At 39.1% G+C, this 18,220-nt stretch overlaps 1 protein-coding gene across 5 annotated transcripts in view; it reads right to left on the reverse strand.

Moving 5' to 3' along the window:
* LOC147820902 (PMS1 protein homolog 1-like) overlaps positions 1-18,220 on the reverse strand; it is a 37,624-nt gene that overhangs the window by 16,740 nt on the left and 2,664 nt on the right. For all 5 annotated transcript variants that reach the window (XM_087203141.1, XM_087203143.1, XM_087203144.1 and 2 more), the window contains 2 exons: positions 12,032-12,183; positions 8,698-8,880 (listed from right to left, as the gene is read on the reverse strand). In XM_087203141.1, the coding sequence (XP_087059267.1) occupies positions 8,698-8,880; positions 12,032-12,163 (315 nt within the window). In that variant the 5' untranslated portion in view covers positions 12,164-12,183. The remainder of the gene's footprint in view (positions 1-8,697; positions 8,881-12,031; positions 12,184-18,220) is intronic.

Below are 18,220 nucleotides of genomic sequence, written 5' to 3' on the forward strand. Positions count from 1 at the left end.
CCAAATACCGCAAAAGTTTTAAAAAGAAAGAAACTATTTCCTCAGATGTTAGCCATACAAATTTAAGAGCATGTGTACTCATTTGAGCTCCCTCATGCTTGCAAGATTAGCAGGAAAGTGTAAGAATAGTAAATCACATCTGTGCCACGAGACCAGGAGTGGGAGTGCGGATGCTGGCTCAAGGACGGCAAAGGGGACTGGGAAGAAGGGAGCCACACATAGTAAGCAAGAGCGACCAGACTTGAGTGTAATCTTTCTTCGTCATCCTTGGACTCAGGAGAGCTGAATATCCTAAATATGTCTACATAATTTAGAAACCACAAAGATCTTCCTCTACTGATGGAACTCACAGGTTCACTTTCACCTACATTTGCCAGTTCTGTCACTCTGTCCTCACCAAGCAGATTCACTGGGGCCCATATGGCTCTGTGGAACATGTGGGCACTCAGAAAGAATACCAGAACCACCACCAAAATATGACTTTTCTAGCCCAATGTGCTAGCAGAGCCTGTCATAGTCTGAGAGTGAAGTCCATAGAAACCTTATTAAGGGCACTGGGAAAAAAGCTGTATCTAAAAGTTGTGAACTTCTGTGTACTCTCTGTGACCCTTCTACCTCCTCCAAAATTAATTCCATGGCTTGAGAGCTGTGTAATTCAAAATGTTTTCCTGGTAACTAATCTTAATCTTCCCTGCTACAACCCAACTGTAATGTATCCGTTAATGATTTCTTCTAGTAAAGTATAATCCAAAACAAAGAAGACAGAAATGACTAGATACTCTCTTTCCTGAGGTTTAATTATTCCACAACTGTCCCTTTAAAACAATTCTACATTTAATCAACTGCTTCTCCAAAATTCCAGGGTCAAGTGAATTTTATTTCTATTCTCTAAAGAGCTGGGCACCTGACCTCAAGTCGGTGTCACTGAGCAAGGCAGCCCTGGAACTCTTAGTTCCGGCACTAACTCTGCCAGTGGCTTCTGGATGGTCCGAATAAATGAGTACACTATCATCTTTGGGGGAGTGACGCTAAGATGAAGATGATCTCTTATTTCATAAGGTTACATGAGATTTTTCTTTAACCACTTAAAAGCATTCTGTAAGGTAGTAACTTATTCATCCTTTTAAAACATACTAACGGGTAGTAAATTTACTCCAGAGTGCATGAATAAACTGAAGGGCTAAAAAAGTGAAATAGGACCGGGCATGCCTATAATCCCAGCACTCTGGGAGACTGGGGCAGCAAGGTCCCAACTTAAGAGCCCACCCTGGGCAACTCAGCAAAGCCTTGTCTCAAAAAGGGGGGGAGGGGCTGGGGATGTATGTACGTCAGTGCAAAGGCCCTGGATTCAATCTCTAGTACCCTCCCTCAAAAAAGAATAACCTATATCCTGGACAGGAAACCTTTTTCAGGACCAGACATGGGTTTAGAATGCATTAACTGTGCAGCAGCTTGCATGTGAAGGTGCAGTAACTCCATCATAAGGAGAATCTCAAATGTTAAAAACTATTACTGGTGATTCCTAGAAGAGACATTTGAGAAACTGTGTGAGTAAATCCAGTGATGCCAAGAGAATTTTTTTTTAAGAAAAACAGTACTGAAAAGGAGAAGTTTTAGAAGTCTTCAAAGGACCTTATTATGGGTTATATTAGCTAGTCAGTTAATAAAAGCTAAACTGAAGGAATCAGAGTACTAATACAAAATTATATGAAGGCATTTAAACTTCAGAAAAGCACTTTTCCTCAATTTTGGGTTAGAAAGTAAATTTTAAAACTCAGGAATGAGGCAAAAATCTTGACAAAAATTTATTTAAGGTAATTACAAAAAAGCCTTTTGGGGCAATAGGAAGGCTGACTTTTGTAATGTTTTGCGGTGCTGGGAATCAAACCCAGGGCTTGGCACATGCTGGCAAACTCCCAGCCCTGCGCTGAGTTTTAGATGAAGAATGGCACAGAAACAGGAATCTGAAAATGCAGATTAATGGCCTTTATGACTGAGTGAAATGTAGGCTTTTGCCTGAATGAAATGTCTCTCTTTTGTGTGTTGAGTATGCCTGCCTACCCACAGAGAAACACTAATATGAGTACTCTGACTTTAGAACTTAGTTCTAGCTACCCTATTACAGGGAGACTGGTAACAGGAAAATCCTGGCCCTGTCTCTACTATTTTCAACAGAGTTGTGTATTGCTTTTGAGGAGGCTGCACGTAGGAACCATAATATCCCAACAACTTCAAAACTTTCCATGCTTCTTCTGACTAAAGGTCTACTACTGTCTCTAAAGGACAGCGAAGGCACACTACACTGAGGAAAAGGAGTCAGTTATTTGTTTGGCCCAGAAACATCAGAATGCTGCCAGCGACATCCCTTTGCCCTTTACAACTATGTGGGCCACAAATATGGGAGTCCCAGTTCCCATCTTCACAACACAGTAAGTAAGCTTCTCATTCTGCTCCCCTACGTCGTGGAGGTTTAACGCGATATAAAACAGTAACAAGCCTATAGATTCTGTGTTATCACAAAATTCTGTATAATTAACAGGTCAGAATATTATCCACATGGTAATAACTTTAAAAATGTAGGATGAACGAATCAACAAATACAGTATGAGTCATATACAGAAGACAGAGGGTAACTTCCAATTCTAAGGGAAAAATGGACTTATGCTGCAAAAGGAAGACCTCTGATAAAAATTAGAAGGAATATACCTATGGTTATAAAGTGTCAGAAACTACTTCCCAAAAATGTGGAGACATATGCGTAACCTTTGCACACTGAGATGAAACACTGCTTGCTGACAAGGGAATAAACGAGACTCATCATTTCATCACCTGCGTGACACAGCAGCCCACTGCTTTTCACATTCAAGGCCAAAGCAGAAACAATTTTCACCTGCATGGTACATAACACTATTCAAGACTCCTCAGTATGCATTATTTTACTTGTTCCTCAAATCATCATCCTCACTTTATAGATGGGAAGAAAATGACTCTCTAAATAAGTCTTATTTCATACATCTGGCCAACACTCTTATTCAAACGTGATATTTAGGACTAGGCTCCGGATTCCGACATTCAGTTTGTTCTCATTTTAATAAAAAAAAAAAAAAAAGTCCTACCTTCCTCCTAAAACAAAGGTACAACTTAACCTCCATTTAAATCCAGTTCTCCCAATAACGGGCATGATCATGATGTATACCTACAAAGTACCAATAAACAATAAAAACTGAAATAAAAAATAAATAAATCCAGTTCTGCAAGCTTAAATAAGTTTCTTAAATGTTTCTTTGGAAGGAATGTATAATTTACAGTATGTTTATAATATCATCTTAAAAAGGAAGTCCATTATTATATGCAGCTTATTATGTGATGGAACAACACATACCATATAGTCTTTATAAAACTTTTATCAGAAGACCAGAACAGAATTTTCACTACCTTCTAGGTTTTTTTGAGACAGGGTCTTGCAACATCATCATTACGCGAACACCAGTGGATGCGCTTATACCCACCTACATGATACAATCAAGAAACAAGGTGAACACGAGGTACATGGGGCCATTGTCTGGGTAACACAGCATAGTGCTTTATAGTAAACTATTCTTTTAATTAAATAGGAGTACACTAGAACATACTAACAATGACTATATAACCCAGTAACAGCCATTCGTCACCATTCTTTTTTTTTTTTTTTTGGAACTGGGGATCGAACTCAGGACCTTGCCTTTGTGAGGCAGGCGGCAGGTGGCGGGCGGCGGCGGCACCACTGAGCTACATCCCTGGACCCTCATTACCATTCTTAGGTACTATGCACCATATATAATTCACTGTGTTATACTTTCGTGACTGTCAGTGCTGGTTTGTGTACACCAGCATTAACACAACCAACTGAGTAGTGCACTGTACACCAACGGTTTCAGTGTTATTAGGTGATAGGAGTTTTTCACCTCCATTATAAACTTACAGGATGACAGCCATAGGTCTAATTCACTGTTGACTGAGTGGTCCTTATGCAGCACACAATTATTTTTTAAATGTAAAATGTAAATGTAGACAAACATATTACTTTCTATATTTTTGAAATACTATTCAGAGTATTTCCACATTTAATTTGACTCTGACAGCTTACATTGTCTGAAATTATCAATGCAAGCCTGGGAATATTTATTATTTTAAGATGAAGGTATTTTAAAACTTTTAAACTGTTTAACCATGCTAATAAGAAAGTGACATACTGTGAAAAACTCAGTACTGAGAGAAATGAAATTGAAACTGAATTTTTGGTTTGCCATGGACACACTGTCCCTGAATAGGTCACAATGTTCATATTCCATTATTTCACTGAGCATAGTTCCTCTGAAATAAGCTAGCACAGCAGGCTGTAGACAGCAGACAATAAGATACAGCTGGATCATTATTAGAGACTGTTTTGAAGGTGGGGAAAGAAGGTTTTGCATTTGGCTTCACGAGGCCCCAGTTTCCTCACCAGTAAGTAATGTGAAGAGATTTTCACAGTAGAGAGGCTGAGACCAGAAGTGGACTCTGAGACACAGAGGAGTGAGCAGGAACTCACTGGCGAGTGCTCTGGAATGAGCACTGTGGGGCAGAGCAGAACGACCCTGAGCTGGGGCTGGGCCTTAACAACCCCATGTCAAGCAGTCTTTGGACGTGGGCGGCCCTGCATGGCTGGGCCAGGCAGCTCTCTCCAGCTGAAGTGAGGGAAAGTCACCTATAAGCTTTCAGTCACCAACACTCTCAGCAGCCCTGGCCCTCTAGTGGGGAATCTGAAGTTACCAAGGCCCATTACTACTACCAGGGGCCTTTCCAGCTCTAACCCTCCTTTTTTTTTTTTTCTGTTTACAACACTGGGGATTGAATCCAGGGCCTTCACACTAAGCTACATTTCCGGCCCTTTTTATTTTGAGGCAGGGTCTCACTAAGTCACTAAGTTGCCTGGGCTGTGCTCAAACTTGCAGTCCTCCTGCCTCAGCCTCCCAGAGTGCTGAGATTACAGCTGTGTGCCACCACTAGCTTTTAGATACAAACATAAATCACCGTCAAAAACTCTTGTGACAAAATAATATATGCTATGCAATGGCTTAGATGAAAACTGTCTCCCCAAAGGCTCATGTGTTCAGAGGTGGGCTTTGGGAAGGCGATGAGATCATGAGGGCACTAACATTACTATACTCATTACAGATGAGCTCACAGCAGGAGTGCTGCTCGGAGGGCGGGCGTAGTGAAGAGGAAGCGGGTACAGGAGGCATGACCTAAAAGGGGACACTCTAGTTCCCAGCCCTTCTTTTCTCTCTGGCTCTTTTCCTCTCACTCTGCTTCCTGGCTACCTTGAGGGAGATTTCCTCTGCCATCGTTTCTGCCTTGGAGCCAGCCGACCATGGACTGAAACCTTTGAAACTGGGAGGCAAAATGAACCTTTTCCCTCTTAAATTCTCTACATTAGGTATTTTGAACCAGGTAATCAATAGTACATTTATATATCAAGTATCAAGTTTAACAGGCAGAACTAGTCTGTGTTGATGGAGGCCAGAAGGGGGCTTACCTCTAGGAGTACTGACAGGGAGGAGACATGAGAGAAGCTGCTGGGTCCCGATAATGGTCTGATCCTGTGCGGAATGACTACACAGACCTACCTCCATTGTGTTGCACATGGGTGTGTTCCTGTGCTCACACTCAAACACAGGCAGATTATATGTGGTTTCCCAAAGATCTGCAAGATGGGGGATTCCATAAAATGGTCTGCTAATATTTTTAAGGGTAAACAAATACTTGGCACTATAATGTGTACACTGTAAACTTTAACTGCTTATGAAGTTTATGGTTTTCTATTATTGTGATACTTTTGACAATTCTTTTGAAATTCTGATGAATAATATTATACTATTTGTACTCAAATCCACTTGAATGCCTCAAAAAAGGGACAAAATGACAAATGTGGATTATCAAATGGGCCTATGTAAACAAATAAACAAGATCGTAACCATGGAGAAACATAAAACTGCCATGTAAAATCAGAACTACAGTGAAAATTTGTCATGTTTCCTGTAAAACATTCATAAAGACTAAGTATGCTACTGCCACCTAGCAGGCCAAGCTGATTATAACCAATTTCAGCTCTGGAAGGTTATATACATCTTGTACGTACGAAATTGCATCTTTTCTGACCAAAATAATACCAAAATAAGCCTTAAAGGCTATCTTCCAGTTTGGACAATGGCTAAAAAATTCATATACCGTATCTGTGTTCTAAAATGGCCAATGAGCGTTCAAACAACAGTACTGCTACTACTGGGAGGTTCAGACGTTCCCTGGTACAAATCCCATGTCATTTTAAAAACAGACTTTTTGTGTAAGATTTGGGGTGTAGGTTCCCACACACTCTCTAGAAGAATGACAGGCAATGCCCACTTGTACCCTCCAGGCCTCCAAAACCCACCTGAAGGCTCAGGGTACTACAGAGCAAATGCCGAGTAAGACAGAGAAGCACATGGTGTGTCGGATCCTGGGAGAGGCTCTAAAAGTGCGTTTCCTCCTTTAATGAGTCTGACTACCGGGATGCTGACAAGCAAGGGCCCAGTTCTCCATGCTTCAGCAGCAGAATCTCCCACTTGAACCACACCACACCTGCAACGTTTCTCGCCTACTTAGGACAATCCCTTACAAAGCCCTAAGGTCCTAGCTAAGATCCTACCTATAAAACGGGAGAAAACCTGCACTCTGCTACCACTTTAAGGGCAGAAAGACAAAGGAAGGCCACAGTGGGTCTGGAGAACATACCAGTGCTGAAACTATCAGGATACTAAATGGATGTTCAAAGACCAGAACAGGAGCTAGCAACAGTATCTCTCACCCACGCCACTTTTTCTAGACAAGAGGTATAAAACACTATCACTTTACTGCACTTGACATTACCACCTATACAGGGTCTTTCAGCCTCAGCACAAATGAAGTAGTACATGACCACTGGGCAAACTTTATTAACGAAGGAGACCCTCACAATTTCCTATTACCCACAGATACTGTCACACCACAAAACAATCCCTACACCCACAGCGTAAGAGTATAGCACAAAGAAACTCGTAAAGTTATGTACTCAAACACAGTGGAGATAAATGAAAATGAAGAAATTGAGCTTGTAGATGGGCTTTGGCACAAACTAGTTATAAAATGTGAGGCAGAGGTAGTGTAGTATAATTGCTATAAGACAACTGAGAGTGACTCTGGTGTGGTGGCACATGACTGTGATACTGTCATGTCTGGGGAGGCTGAGGCAGGAGGATCACCATGAGTTTGAGACCAGCCTGGGCTACATGGCTGGTTCAAGGCCAGCCTGAATTATAGAGCAAGGTTCTGTCTCAAAAAACAAAAACAAAAACAAAAATCTAAACAAACTGAGTGTGTCAGGCACTTTAGTAGATGGTTGATACACATTACAAACACCTAACTAGCAGTCAGAAGTGTAAAGTTCTGGGATCCAATCTGACCGAAATATCTATGGTTTAGGACAAGTCAAGTCATGTTTCTAGATCTCAGCCTCATTATGTGTACTGACCAGAGTGGGATTTCCAGATTCTATCCCACAGAACAAAACCAGTAATATGATTAAGGAGGTATAGGGAAATGTACCTACGATAAACTTCTATCCTTAGAGACTCACAAATTATGCTTCAGTAAAGGCTGAGAAGTGCTCCAGTTAAATGTTTATGTTTCTAAATTCATCTTTTTCCTAATCCAATGGGTCACTAAACTATATTCTTTTCTACCCTGCAAAATAAATGCTGCTGATCCTCAAAAAACTAGAGATAGAATTACCATGTGACATAGCAAGTCCACTTCTGGGTATATACCCAAAAGGTGAACTCAAGGATTGGAAGAGATATTTATATATCCATGTTCACCAGCAACCTTATTCACAGAGCCAAAAGGAAGAAGTACCCCAAGTGTCTACCAACAAAAACAGATAGTGGATAAACAAAATGTGGTATATCTATAAATGTCATACTATTTGGCCATTAAAAAAGCCAGGCATGGTGACACACACTTGTAATCCAAACACCTTAGGAGGCCGAAGCAGGAGGACTGCCAATTTCCAGCCCAGCCCAGGCAACTTAGCAAACTAGTGACACCTTGTCTCAAAAAAATTTTTAAGGAGGGTGGGGATGCTGCTCAATCCAAAGACCCTAGGTTCAATCCTAAGCACTGAAAAAATAAAACAAACAAACAAACCAATACCTAAAGGAATGAAATTCTGATAGCATTACAACATGTACAAAACTTAAAGACATTCTGCAAGGCCAGACACAGGCCAGACCCAAAAGGACAAATACTGTATGATTCTACTTACATGACACACTTCCAACAGAAGATTCAAAGAGACGAAAAGTAGAACAGTGATTACAGGGATGAGATGAAGTGGAAGGGACGGGGAAGCTACTGCTTAAAGGGTTTTAGTTTGGAATGATGAAAAAGTTCTGAAGATGTACACTGTTCTTAAGGGTATAAAATGTGAATGTACTCAATTGTACACCCGAAAATGGTGTAAATCTGGTGCAAATTTTATAAGTATATTGTACCATAAGTTTTTTAAAATTTGAAAACATACTTTACCAAATACTGGATTATTTTTAATTCTAATATTCTGTAATGATGAAATCACTAAAAAAACAATATAAATTACCTTACCTCAGCTATACAACAAATTGACCCCAGTGCTTCCCCACGAAAACCATAGGCTCTCAAGTTGCCAAGATCCTCATGACTGTTTATTTTGGAAGTGTAGTATTTCACAGCCATCACCGGGGTGTCCACAGCCTTGATACCTTCACCGTTGTCTCGGACCTCAATTTTATCAAACCCATAGTTCTCCTGTATAAAGCCAGAAATGCTTTTACTATATAAAAACAGTAAACTACGACCACAGAAACAGAAACACAAATGAAACACTTTGCTCACCTATTTACCTTTATTGAAGGATTATATGATGGAAATCAGAATTCAAATCCCTTTAGCTCCACAAATTCCTAGTCAAGGTACAATGAGCAAGTTCCTGGTTTTCTTTGGACTCAGGTCAAAATAAGGAAGTCAGTCTGATCTGAACAGGTTCTTTTAGTTGTTTCACTATCAATTCTTCTGACATACACACGCTCACATGAGCGCATACACACGCATCTTTTTGTATATATATAATCCCCCAAATAAAATAAAACAACAACCCAGCACTAGCAAACAGTGCCTCTTCTACCCACTAAGACTACAGCAATCATCATTATTCAACCTGATTTTTAATACTTTCTCCCTTGTTTTCATAAAAGCTTCTACATTAGCTAGGCATGGTGGTGCATGCCCACAATCCCACAACTCTGAGAGGGCGAGGCAGGAGGATTGCCAAGTTCAAGTCTAGCCTATAACTTTCTAAATTTCTTTCAAATATCACCAAACAGAAAACTGCGGAGAATAACACACCTAATTTGGCAAACTCAGCAAGTTTTTAATTTGAAAATTAAGAAAACAGACTCGATTTATATCTTACTTATACATCCTAATTCTAAATTATACATACACAATAACAAAATCTAAATTTCTATAATGATCACACTATCTAGGAACACAATATTCTAAATTTGATAGCCAACTTCTGACTCCACGAAGTTTTGTGTACGGCCACAGGTACAATTACGAAGGAGAAAAAAAAAAAATCTTCCTAGCATTATGTTCACTTTGTATTATAAAACATCACATCTTTCTAATAACCTAGAATTACATAATACTGTATATGTATATTTTAAGATAAATTATATACACAAGGGATTATGGAGGTAGAACATAAGATTTAGCCCCTCGATTCTTAAAGTAAAATTAAGTTCACATATGGGGAACAGCCTGTTTCATTTTATAGGAAAAAAGAGAAATACAAATCTTGTACATAAATAAAAACTACAGACATGTGAGTAAAATAACAGATCTTTCTGAATTTTTAAAATACTATCAACACATTTAATTATGACAACATATGTTGTACAAACTCATTATAAAACAGATCTTATCATGTAAAGCAGCCCAGCTGAACTGTTTATGTACGTGGTTTAGGAGATTAAACTCCAGATTTCACACCCACCTATATGCCCAGTCCTTTTAAAATTTTTTATTTTGCAACAAGGTCTCACTAAGTGGCCCAGACTGGGCTTGAACTTTTGATTTCCTGTCTCAGCCTTCCATAGTATTGGGATTACAGGCTTCTGCCACCAGGCCCACCTTGAATTGTTTAAAATTCTACAACATAGATACGTTAAAAGACTAAAACACATAGCAAAGTTATATTTAATATACTTTTATAGAGTATTTAGGTTGGCTTGTTAACATTATTCTAAATTATTTTCCTTCCAGAGATGTTTAAAAATAAGACATACATTTTAAGAAATAAAACAACAGGGCCAGGGATTTAGCTCAGTGGTTCCACCGCCTGCCTCGCAAGCACAAGGTCCCGAGTTCAATCCCCGGTACCCAAAAAAAAAGAAAAAAAAAAACGAAATAAAACAACAAAAGTAAAAATGAAAAAAGAGCAAGATGTTTGTCTGCCTAAGATTCTTAAGTGAAGTCTGACCGATACAATGATATAATACTCTAAATTATCAACTGTACTCAAACCACACTGAACTGATTATATGAAACATCTAAGAAAAATTGTCTTTCTTCAGATTTAACTCAATACATTTTTTCTCATGTTTATAAACCTTACATTACTTAAAAACACAACACAGGTTTGATATGGTATAGAAGAACAGCTCTCAAAGTGTGTTCCCCAGTATAACGGGTTCAGCATCAACTAGAAAGACGTCAGAAATGCAAATTTTCAAGCCTCACCTAAAATGTGAAGTTTTACGATGGAGCCTGGAAGATGTCTAACCTGTAAATTAATCTGCTGCACCTATACATTGTAAAACCCACTGCCATACAGAAAAGATTCTGAATGGGTATTCAAGTCACAAAGACAGAGTCTAATCTCAGCTCCACTATTTAATAATTACGTGACCTGGAACAATTTTTCAGAACACTAAATGATTTGCAAAATGGGTATTTACTAGTTGTTAACATACAGTTTTTATAAGTGGCTTATTTTATAGCTATATCATAGAATCTAAACTGATAGGAAAAGGTTAGATCCCTTTGCTACAAAAATACTATCAGCATAAGGCCCAATCACATAATATCACAAATAATGTAAACACCTGATAATTAGATTGTTTTGGTTTTTGTGGTATTGGTGACTGAACCCAGGGCCTTCACCCTGAACTACAGCCCCAATTCTTTATTTTATTTTATTTTGAGGCAGGGCCTCAGTAAATTGCCCAGGCTGGGCTTGAACTTGTGATTCTCCTGCCTCTGCCTCCTAGAGTGCTGGGATTACAGACAAGTGCCACATAACCAAAATGATAATTAGATTTTAATAAGTGTACATGTACTCTTACATTCAATCAAACCCTTTCCTACCATTTACTAGGTACTGGCCAGGAATGAAGGATGCACAAATAAATAAAATACAGACCGTACCCCTATGAGCTTACAATTTGTAACAGTGGAAATGGATATGCAAATTAATTGCAATAAATCGTAATGAGTGCGGTAAGACAATATTAATGCACGATTTAATACTCAGCACTTAAAAGTTTGAAAACTTTGAGTAGTTCTGAAACGACATAGGAAAACTAAAGTACAAAAAGGAATACATAAAAAAAGTAAATACAAATAATTAAGAGCAAATACCACAAAATACATTGATATTTTAAGTGATAAAGTCCTAAAGCACATGTGTTCTTCTTACAATGTCCTTTAGTGTTACCAAACTGTCGACTTAAATTAAAATTTAGTTTTCAAGAATTTGCTATTAAGACAAAAAGTCTAATGTCCTAAGAATGATTTACTAGTACACAGAAAGAAAAGAAAGTTACTAGACGAAAGAAGAAAACATCTGTCAGGCCCTTTTTGCTTTAAGGACATCTGGCTTCCCAAGGACACTCACCAGTTTCACATCTATGCTTGTGGCACCAGCATCCAAGGAGTTTTCAACCAGTTCTTTTACAACACTGACCACAGAAGTGATTATCTGGGAACTTGAAAGGAGGCGAACTGTTGCTGCAGGCAACTGTTTCATTCTAGTTTTTAGCACAGTATCTAAAAGATAAATATGAAATTTATAAAAGACTCAAGCATTTCTAATAGTACAGACAGCAATAATAATGATACAATAATAACAAGAGAAACAGCTCACATTTATTGAGCCTTACTGTATGCTAGGCTCTAGTTTAAGCATATACAGTATTAATTATCTCTTACCAGTATGCTTTGAAAGAGGTGCTACTATCATGTCTTTTTATAAGAGAACTGAAGAAAACTTGTCCAAGGTCATCCAGTTACTAAGAGGCAGAACTTAGACTTAAATACAGGTAAGTCACTCAATACTTCCTCTACTTTGTAATATAATTACCTCTAATAAATAAAAATGACTAGAGCAGGTACAAAAAACCCACAATAATATAAAAAAAGTTTTTCTAATTTCTGTGACTACAGCTGCTATCTACAGTCTGACTTTTCTACTAAATTTCAATCTGGTATTTCCAACTGCCTGCTGAGATGACTAGCTCAAACTCAAGGTATTCCAATGACAAATATCCACTTACTCACAGATTCTAATCTGATCAACTCCTAAATCCCATCAATCCTTTCCTTGGTGTCTTGTACATTTAGTCCTTCCTTTTTCTTGGAGGGAGGGACGCTGAGGATTAAATCCAGGAACTCGGGCACACACTCCATCAATGAGCTACACTCCCAGCCCTAGATCTTCCTCTCTTCTTTTGGTACCAGGGATTGAACTTGGGACCCTGTGCTTTGGAGGCAGGCAGCAGAGCCACTGAGCTAAATCCCCGGCCCTAGAGCTTCCTTTCTGGTTCAGTCTCCTGACACTATACAATCTCCTAGTTAGCCTCCCTGACTCTGGACCATTGGTTGCCATGCCTATTAGTTAAAATGATGATTACTACAAGAACAACTACCATTTATTAAGTGCACTTTATATATGGGATCACATTTAATCCTCTAAATCAAGAAAAGGAAGCACTATGTAAAAGCTGTAATTATTATTATGATCACTTAAGAGGTATGAAAGAAATATAAAAGTTGTCAGGATCCAATCAGAGCTGCTTGTGTCAACTTACCAAAACATGTAAATAAAATCAGGAGGTTATGAAGGAAAGAGCGTTATACATGATTGCCTTATAGTAACTGTCACAAAATACTCCCTGAAAATCACAAGCTTGTGTAGAGGCCATTGAAATGTTACACAAAAAGTCCTTACAAGGAGCCAGCAACTGGCTGTTCAACCTTGGCCTGACACCACTGCTATTAGTCACTGTCATCATGGATTTTTGTTTTAAAGTATCTGATGTAACCCTCAATTTTGTCTTTCAAAACTTCTCTCTTAACTTTTTTGAATATATCCAATTCACTCTGGCATGTACATCTCCACCGCAATGCTCTGCAGTTCCCATTGCAAAGCTGTTCCCAAATAAATATTATTCTTTTGAGAATCACTCTTCTTTTGTTGTTTTTTCTCTTAGGTCAACAGACGTGAAAAAAAAAAAAAAAAACAACTGTGGGACTAACTCAGGTACTTCTAGAGATTTTACCTTAAATGCATTCCCTTAAATGTCCTGATGATTAAGTAGACTGCTGAAGGCACATAAATATTGGAATCATGGAGACAAATGTGTTCTAACATGATTTCTTAGAAACAGAACATTGGGCTGGGATGTGCCTCAGTAGTAGAATGTTTGCCTACCAGGTGCAAGGGTTCTATTGCTAGCACCGTAAAAAAAATTTTATAAACCAACATTTAAAGGGAGGAGAGGGGGTTGGCGGGGGGAGGGATAAAATAAAATTTATTAATAAAAAAACATTTAGTTAATAAATCACACTGTGTTAGCAATTGAAGAATGCGAAGGACAACTGTGCTACAATGAACGTAATGGATGGTCTGCGTGGCTGGCAATGATCACACAGTGCTGCCACCTTGGGACGTGGTCAGTCCTGCGTTAACAGCTTCACTTCAATGTCATTAGTTACCCACATGTTTTGAAGAGTCACGATGTCTTTTCATATCACTGAGCTCTTTTGGAGGTAGGCTATTTAGCCTCTAGAGTTACTGTTAATCTAAACTAATTAGATCCCAGACATGTGAGATTACCTGCCCTCTACCTTACTCTGCTTAAAATGTCATTCTAATCATGTGGCTCCCCAAAGTTGAAAAGATTAAGCTCAAATCTGTATGCTGACATCTGAGATTCTTAATATGCTGATCCAGGGCCAGGGATTTAGCTCAGTGGTGCTGCTGCCTGCCTCACAAGTGCAAGGTCCTGAGTTCAATCCCCAGTACCAAAAAAAAAAAAAAAAAAAAATGCAGATCCGGTATGAAAATGTAAATCTCCCTGCCAGTAACTGTTACAACTATAAAAACCTTTGATCAAGCAATCAAAAACAAAACAAAAATTTCAGTACTAGAACATCTACTTAAGTTCAATTGCTTCAAATAAAGAACTTTGGTACCCAAAAACAAACAAACAAACAAACCACAAAAATTTCATATGTAAATTCCTCATTTAAAACATTCAGGGAGGGGGCTTTGCATGTACTGTAATGCCTAATTTCAGAAAAGATTTTAGGAAAATAAACATAAGCTCAACAACATGCAATTCCTAAAAAGTTAAAGAGTTAGGGCTGGGGATTTAGCTCAGTGGTTCTGCCACCTGCCTTGCAAGCGCAAGGTCCTGAGTTCGACCTCTGGTACCAAAAAAAAAAAAAAAAAGTTTCTTGGACCAAAGAATGGGGCAGATGGGGGCGGGGGGGGGGGGAGAGACACCGACGACGACAACTTACCACTTCCTTAATTTAACATGACTAATTACATGCTTGTATGATGATTTGATCCCGTGGAATATAGTTCCAAATAAAACAGCAGTGTGAAAACAAAACAGAGAGGTCAGTTTAGGATTCTTTCTCGGGCAACATAAACAGTCACATGAACAGTAACTGAGAGCAAGAAATGGAGTATAGGCACTGCCGTACACAGACGTTTAAGGGACGCATTTCTGGGAAGAGGCGACATACTGGCTTCTGAGGGTGGTAAATGGTCACAATTCATTATATATTTTGCTAAACATAAGGCAAAGTTGATTGGCACAGCAGAAAGATAGACCAGAAGCTAAGAAATAAGTCTTGGGGTTCATCTTTATTAGATGTAAACTGAAGCAAATCACTTAAATCCTTCTGCAAAAACTAGTCATCATCTGTAAAACTGGATAATGCCTTACCAGTTTACCATAAGAATCAAATAAGAAAGCTCATATAAAATGTCATTCTATAAATGGTAAAGACTTTCATAAATGTACAGTACTGTGGTGAGACAATTATGTAAAGGAATGTTGGTAATTCTTTTTTGCTACTAACAGTTACTCTCTAATCAACCTAGATTTTTGATTTAGTTCTGGCATATGTAGTTTCAAGGGGAGCAGCTGTAAAATAACTCCCTCTCCGGGGCTGGAAGCATCAGAGAAACAGTGGATAGTTAGGCTCTCCACTGCCCCAACATTCACACATATTAGTCACAGACAAAAGGCACCTTCCCTCTTCTGAAGCTTCAGACTACAGCCTCAGGTCTAAGGGTGTAGAGCTCCTGTACCGTGTAATTTCATAGTCACTAGCCACACGTAGCTACTGAGCCCTTGAAATGTGGCTAGTCCCAACTGAGATGTGCTGGGCCAGGGATGTACCTCAGTGGCACAGTGCCTATCTGGCAAGCGTGAGGTCCTGAGTTCGATCCCTGGTACCAAAAAACAAACAAACAAACAAAGCAAACTGAGATGTGCTAATACATATTAGATTTCAAATTCAGCATAAAGTCAGATTAATTTTTTTCACGAGTATAGGATAAAGTGCTATTTTAGATATATTAAGCTACACTGCTGTGTTTTATATCTAGATGTAGCCCTAAAGCCTCATAAGCTCATAGGTGGGACTTTGTGATTGGATCACAGGGATGTGACACTCATCGTAGATTAGTCTACTGGTGAGTTTATAGCTAAATGTGAGGTTGGGAGGTGAAGCCTGGTTGGAAGGGGCAGGTCACTGGGAGTGCGGCCTGGAAGGGTCTCCCTCCCTCCCTCTCCCTCTGCTTCCTGACAGGCCACGAGCTATTTCTACTCTGCCATGCTGTCCTGGATAAGAGCCAGCTAACTACAGACTGAAACCTCTACAAACTGTGAGCCAAAATAAACTTTACCTCCTGTAATTTGCAGGTGTCAGGTATTGTGTCTCAGCGATAACAAAGATATACAAATACATATTAAAATTAAATTCATTTTTTTCCTTAACATGATTAGAAAATTTCAGATGATGTGGCCTATGTTAGTCATACTTCTACTGGAATGCTAGACAGAGTAGTAGTTTAAAAAGGCAGGTTCTGAACTTAACTACTTGGTTTTATCCTATTAGCTATACAACACTGAGGAAATTAAACTCTCTAAAACACAACCACCTACTGTATAAAATGGGGAAAATAATGGTATCATATGGTGGTAGTTAGAAATAAGGATATATATAAATAAATTTATAGCGCTTGGCATATAAATGCTAAAAGACCCCAGGATACTTGGACTAAATTGAGTTCATCCAAATTCTTAAATGAACAACCCGTCTACCCTCGGCCTCTACCCCTAAAGGGGCTAACCCACTAGGCTTGAGTTCAAGTACAGTATTCTACATTAGCTTGAGGATCCCAAGAATCTAAGAGAAATACTGATGAACAAAGTTATGGGTTAAAACCTTGTCTCCTCTTAACCTTTACCTGTTCTGGGCAGTTTGCCCACTCTCATCACCTCTGACTCATTTCTACAACACTTATCCCAAAATCATCTTTCTTTTTTGTTTTTAAGCCCCTAATTTCATCCCAATCTTCATCAGTCTTAGTTTACTGAGATTGTGGCATAGCATAAACTCTTATTACACCTTGCCTATCCCATTCCACCATGTCCTCTTCTTTCATAAGATGTCTGCATCTCCACGCATACTCTTCTTCCCTTAAGGCCAGGTCAGTGTCTCTTCTCTCCTCATGAAGTGCTATGAATGCTTTCCTCCCTCCAAAATTCATGTTGAAATGCTGAACCCACAAGTTCATAGAATTAGAGGGGGTAGGCCGAGGTCATGAGGCTGAAGCCTTAGTGACCGAGATCAGTGCCCTTGTTAAGGATATTCAGAGAGCTGCCTTCCCCCTCCCATCTCGGAAGAACACAAGCAGATGGCGCCACCTATGAGCCAGCAATCAGGTCCTCACCAGATACTAAGTCCGCCTCGATGCTGTTCTTCTGTCAGACTTGTGAGAAAATCTTTCTGCTGTCTACAGCCTACCCCGCATATGGTATTTTGGTATAGCAGCCTGAAAAGGCTAAGGCACTAACATTTTCAACTAATTACTGACACTTTCACCTAATTTCATTTAATGAGTTTCCCCACGAGCATTTTGCCACTGAAAGCAAAAATACAAAAATCTCTCAACTCTATTATGCCCACAATCATCTTTCTCTTTTCTGTTGTTGTTGTTGTTTTATGTACTACCAGGGATTGAACACAGGGTCTTTGCCCAAAGTTACATCCTCAGTCCTTTTTTTCTTTTCAGACAGGGTCTAAGTTGCTGAGGCTAGGCTCGAACTTGTGCTCCTCTTGTCTCAGCCTCTAAAGTGTTGGTATTACGGGCATGTGCCACCATGGCCAGCTTCACTTTTTTTTATGAAGACAAAGTAAATACCCTACATTGACTGTCATTAATTCCCTATCACTAACTGATTTCTATAACCCTAGCAAAATGGCTACCACTTTAACCGCTGTTAGGATTTTATTTCTTTTCAACCTCACTGATGATATCTTGAGTCACTAAATCCATTCTTCAAGACTCATACTCCTTGACTTCCTTGAAACCTGTGATGCTAATATTGCCTAATCCTCAACACTATTTCCATCTATACTTCCTTGACCACTTTGAGGTCTTCACTTTCTTCCCAGAAATGTGAACATTTCCCAACCCTTCCCCTCTCCTTAAGTATCTTAAGACCCAAACCAAAATTTATATCCCTAAAAGTGATGTCTCGCTTAAGACAGATATTTG

The sequence above is a fragment of the Heterocephalus glaber genome, unplaced genomic scaffold (genome assembly GCF_053883595.1).
Source record: "Heterocephalus glaber isolate CG9 unplaced genomic scaffold, H.glaber_assembly_v1.0 deba00001785, whole genome shotgun sequence".
Taxonomy (NCBI): Eukaryota; Metazoa; Chordata; class Mammalia; order Rodentia; family Bathyergidae; genus Heterocephalus; species Heterocephalus glaber.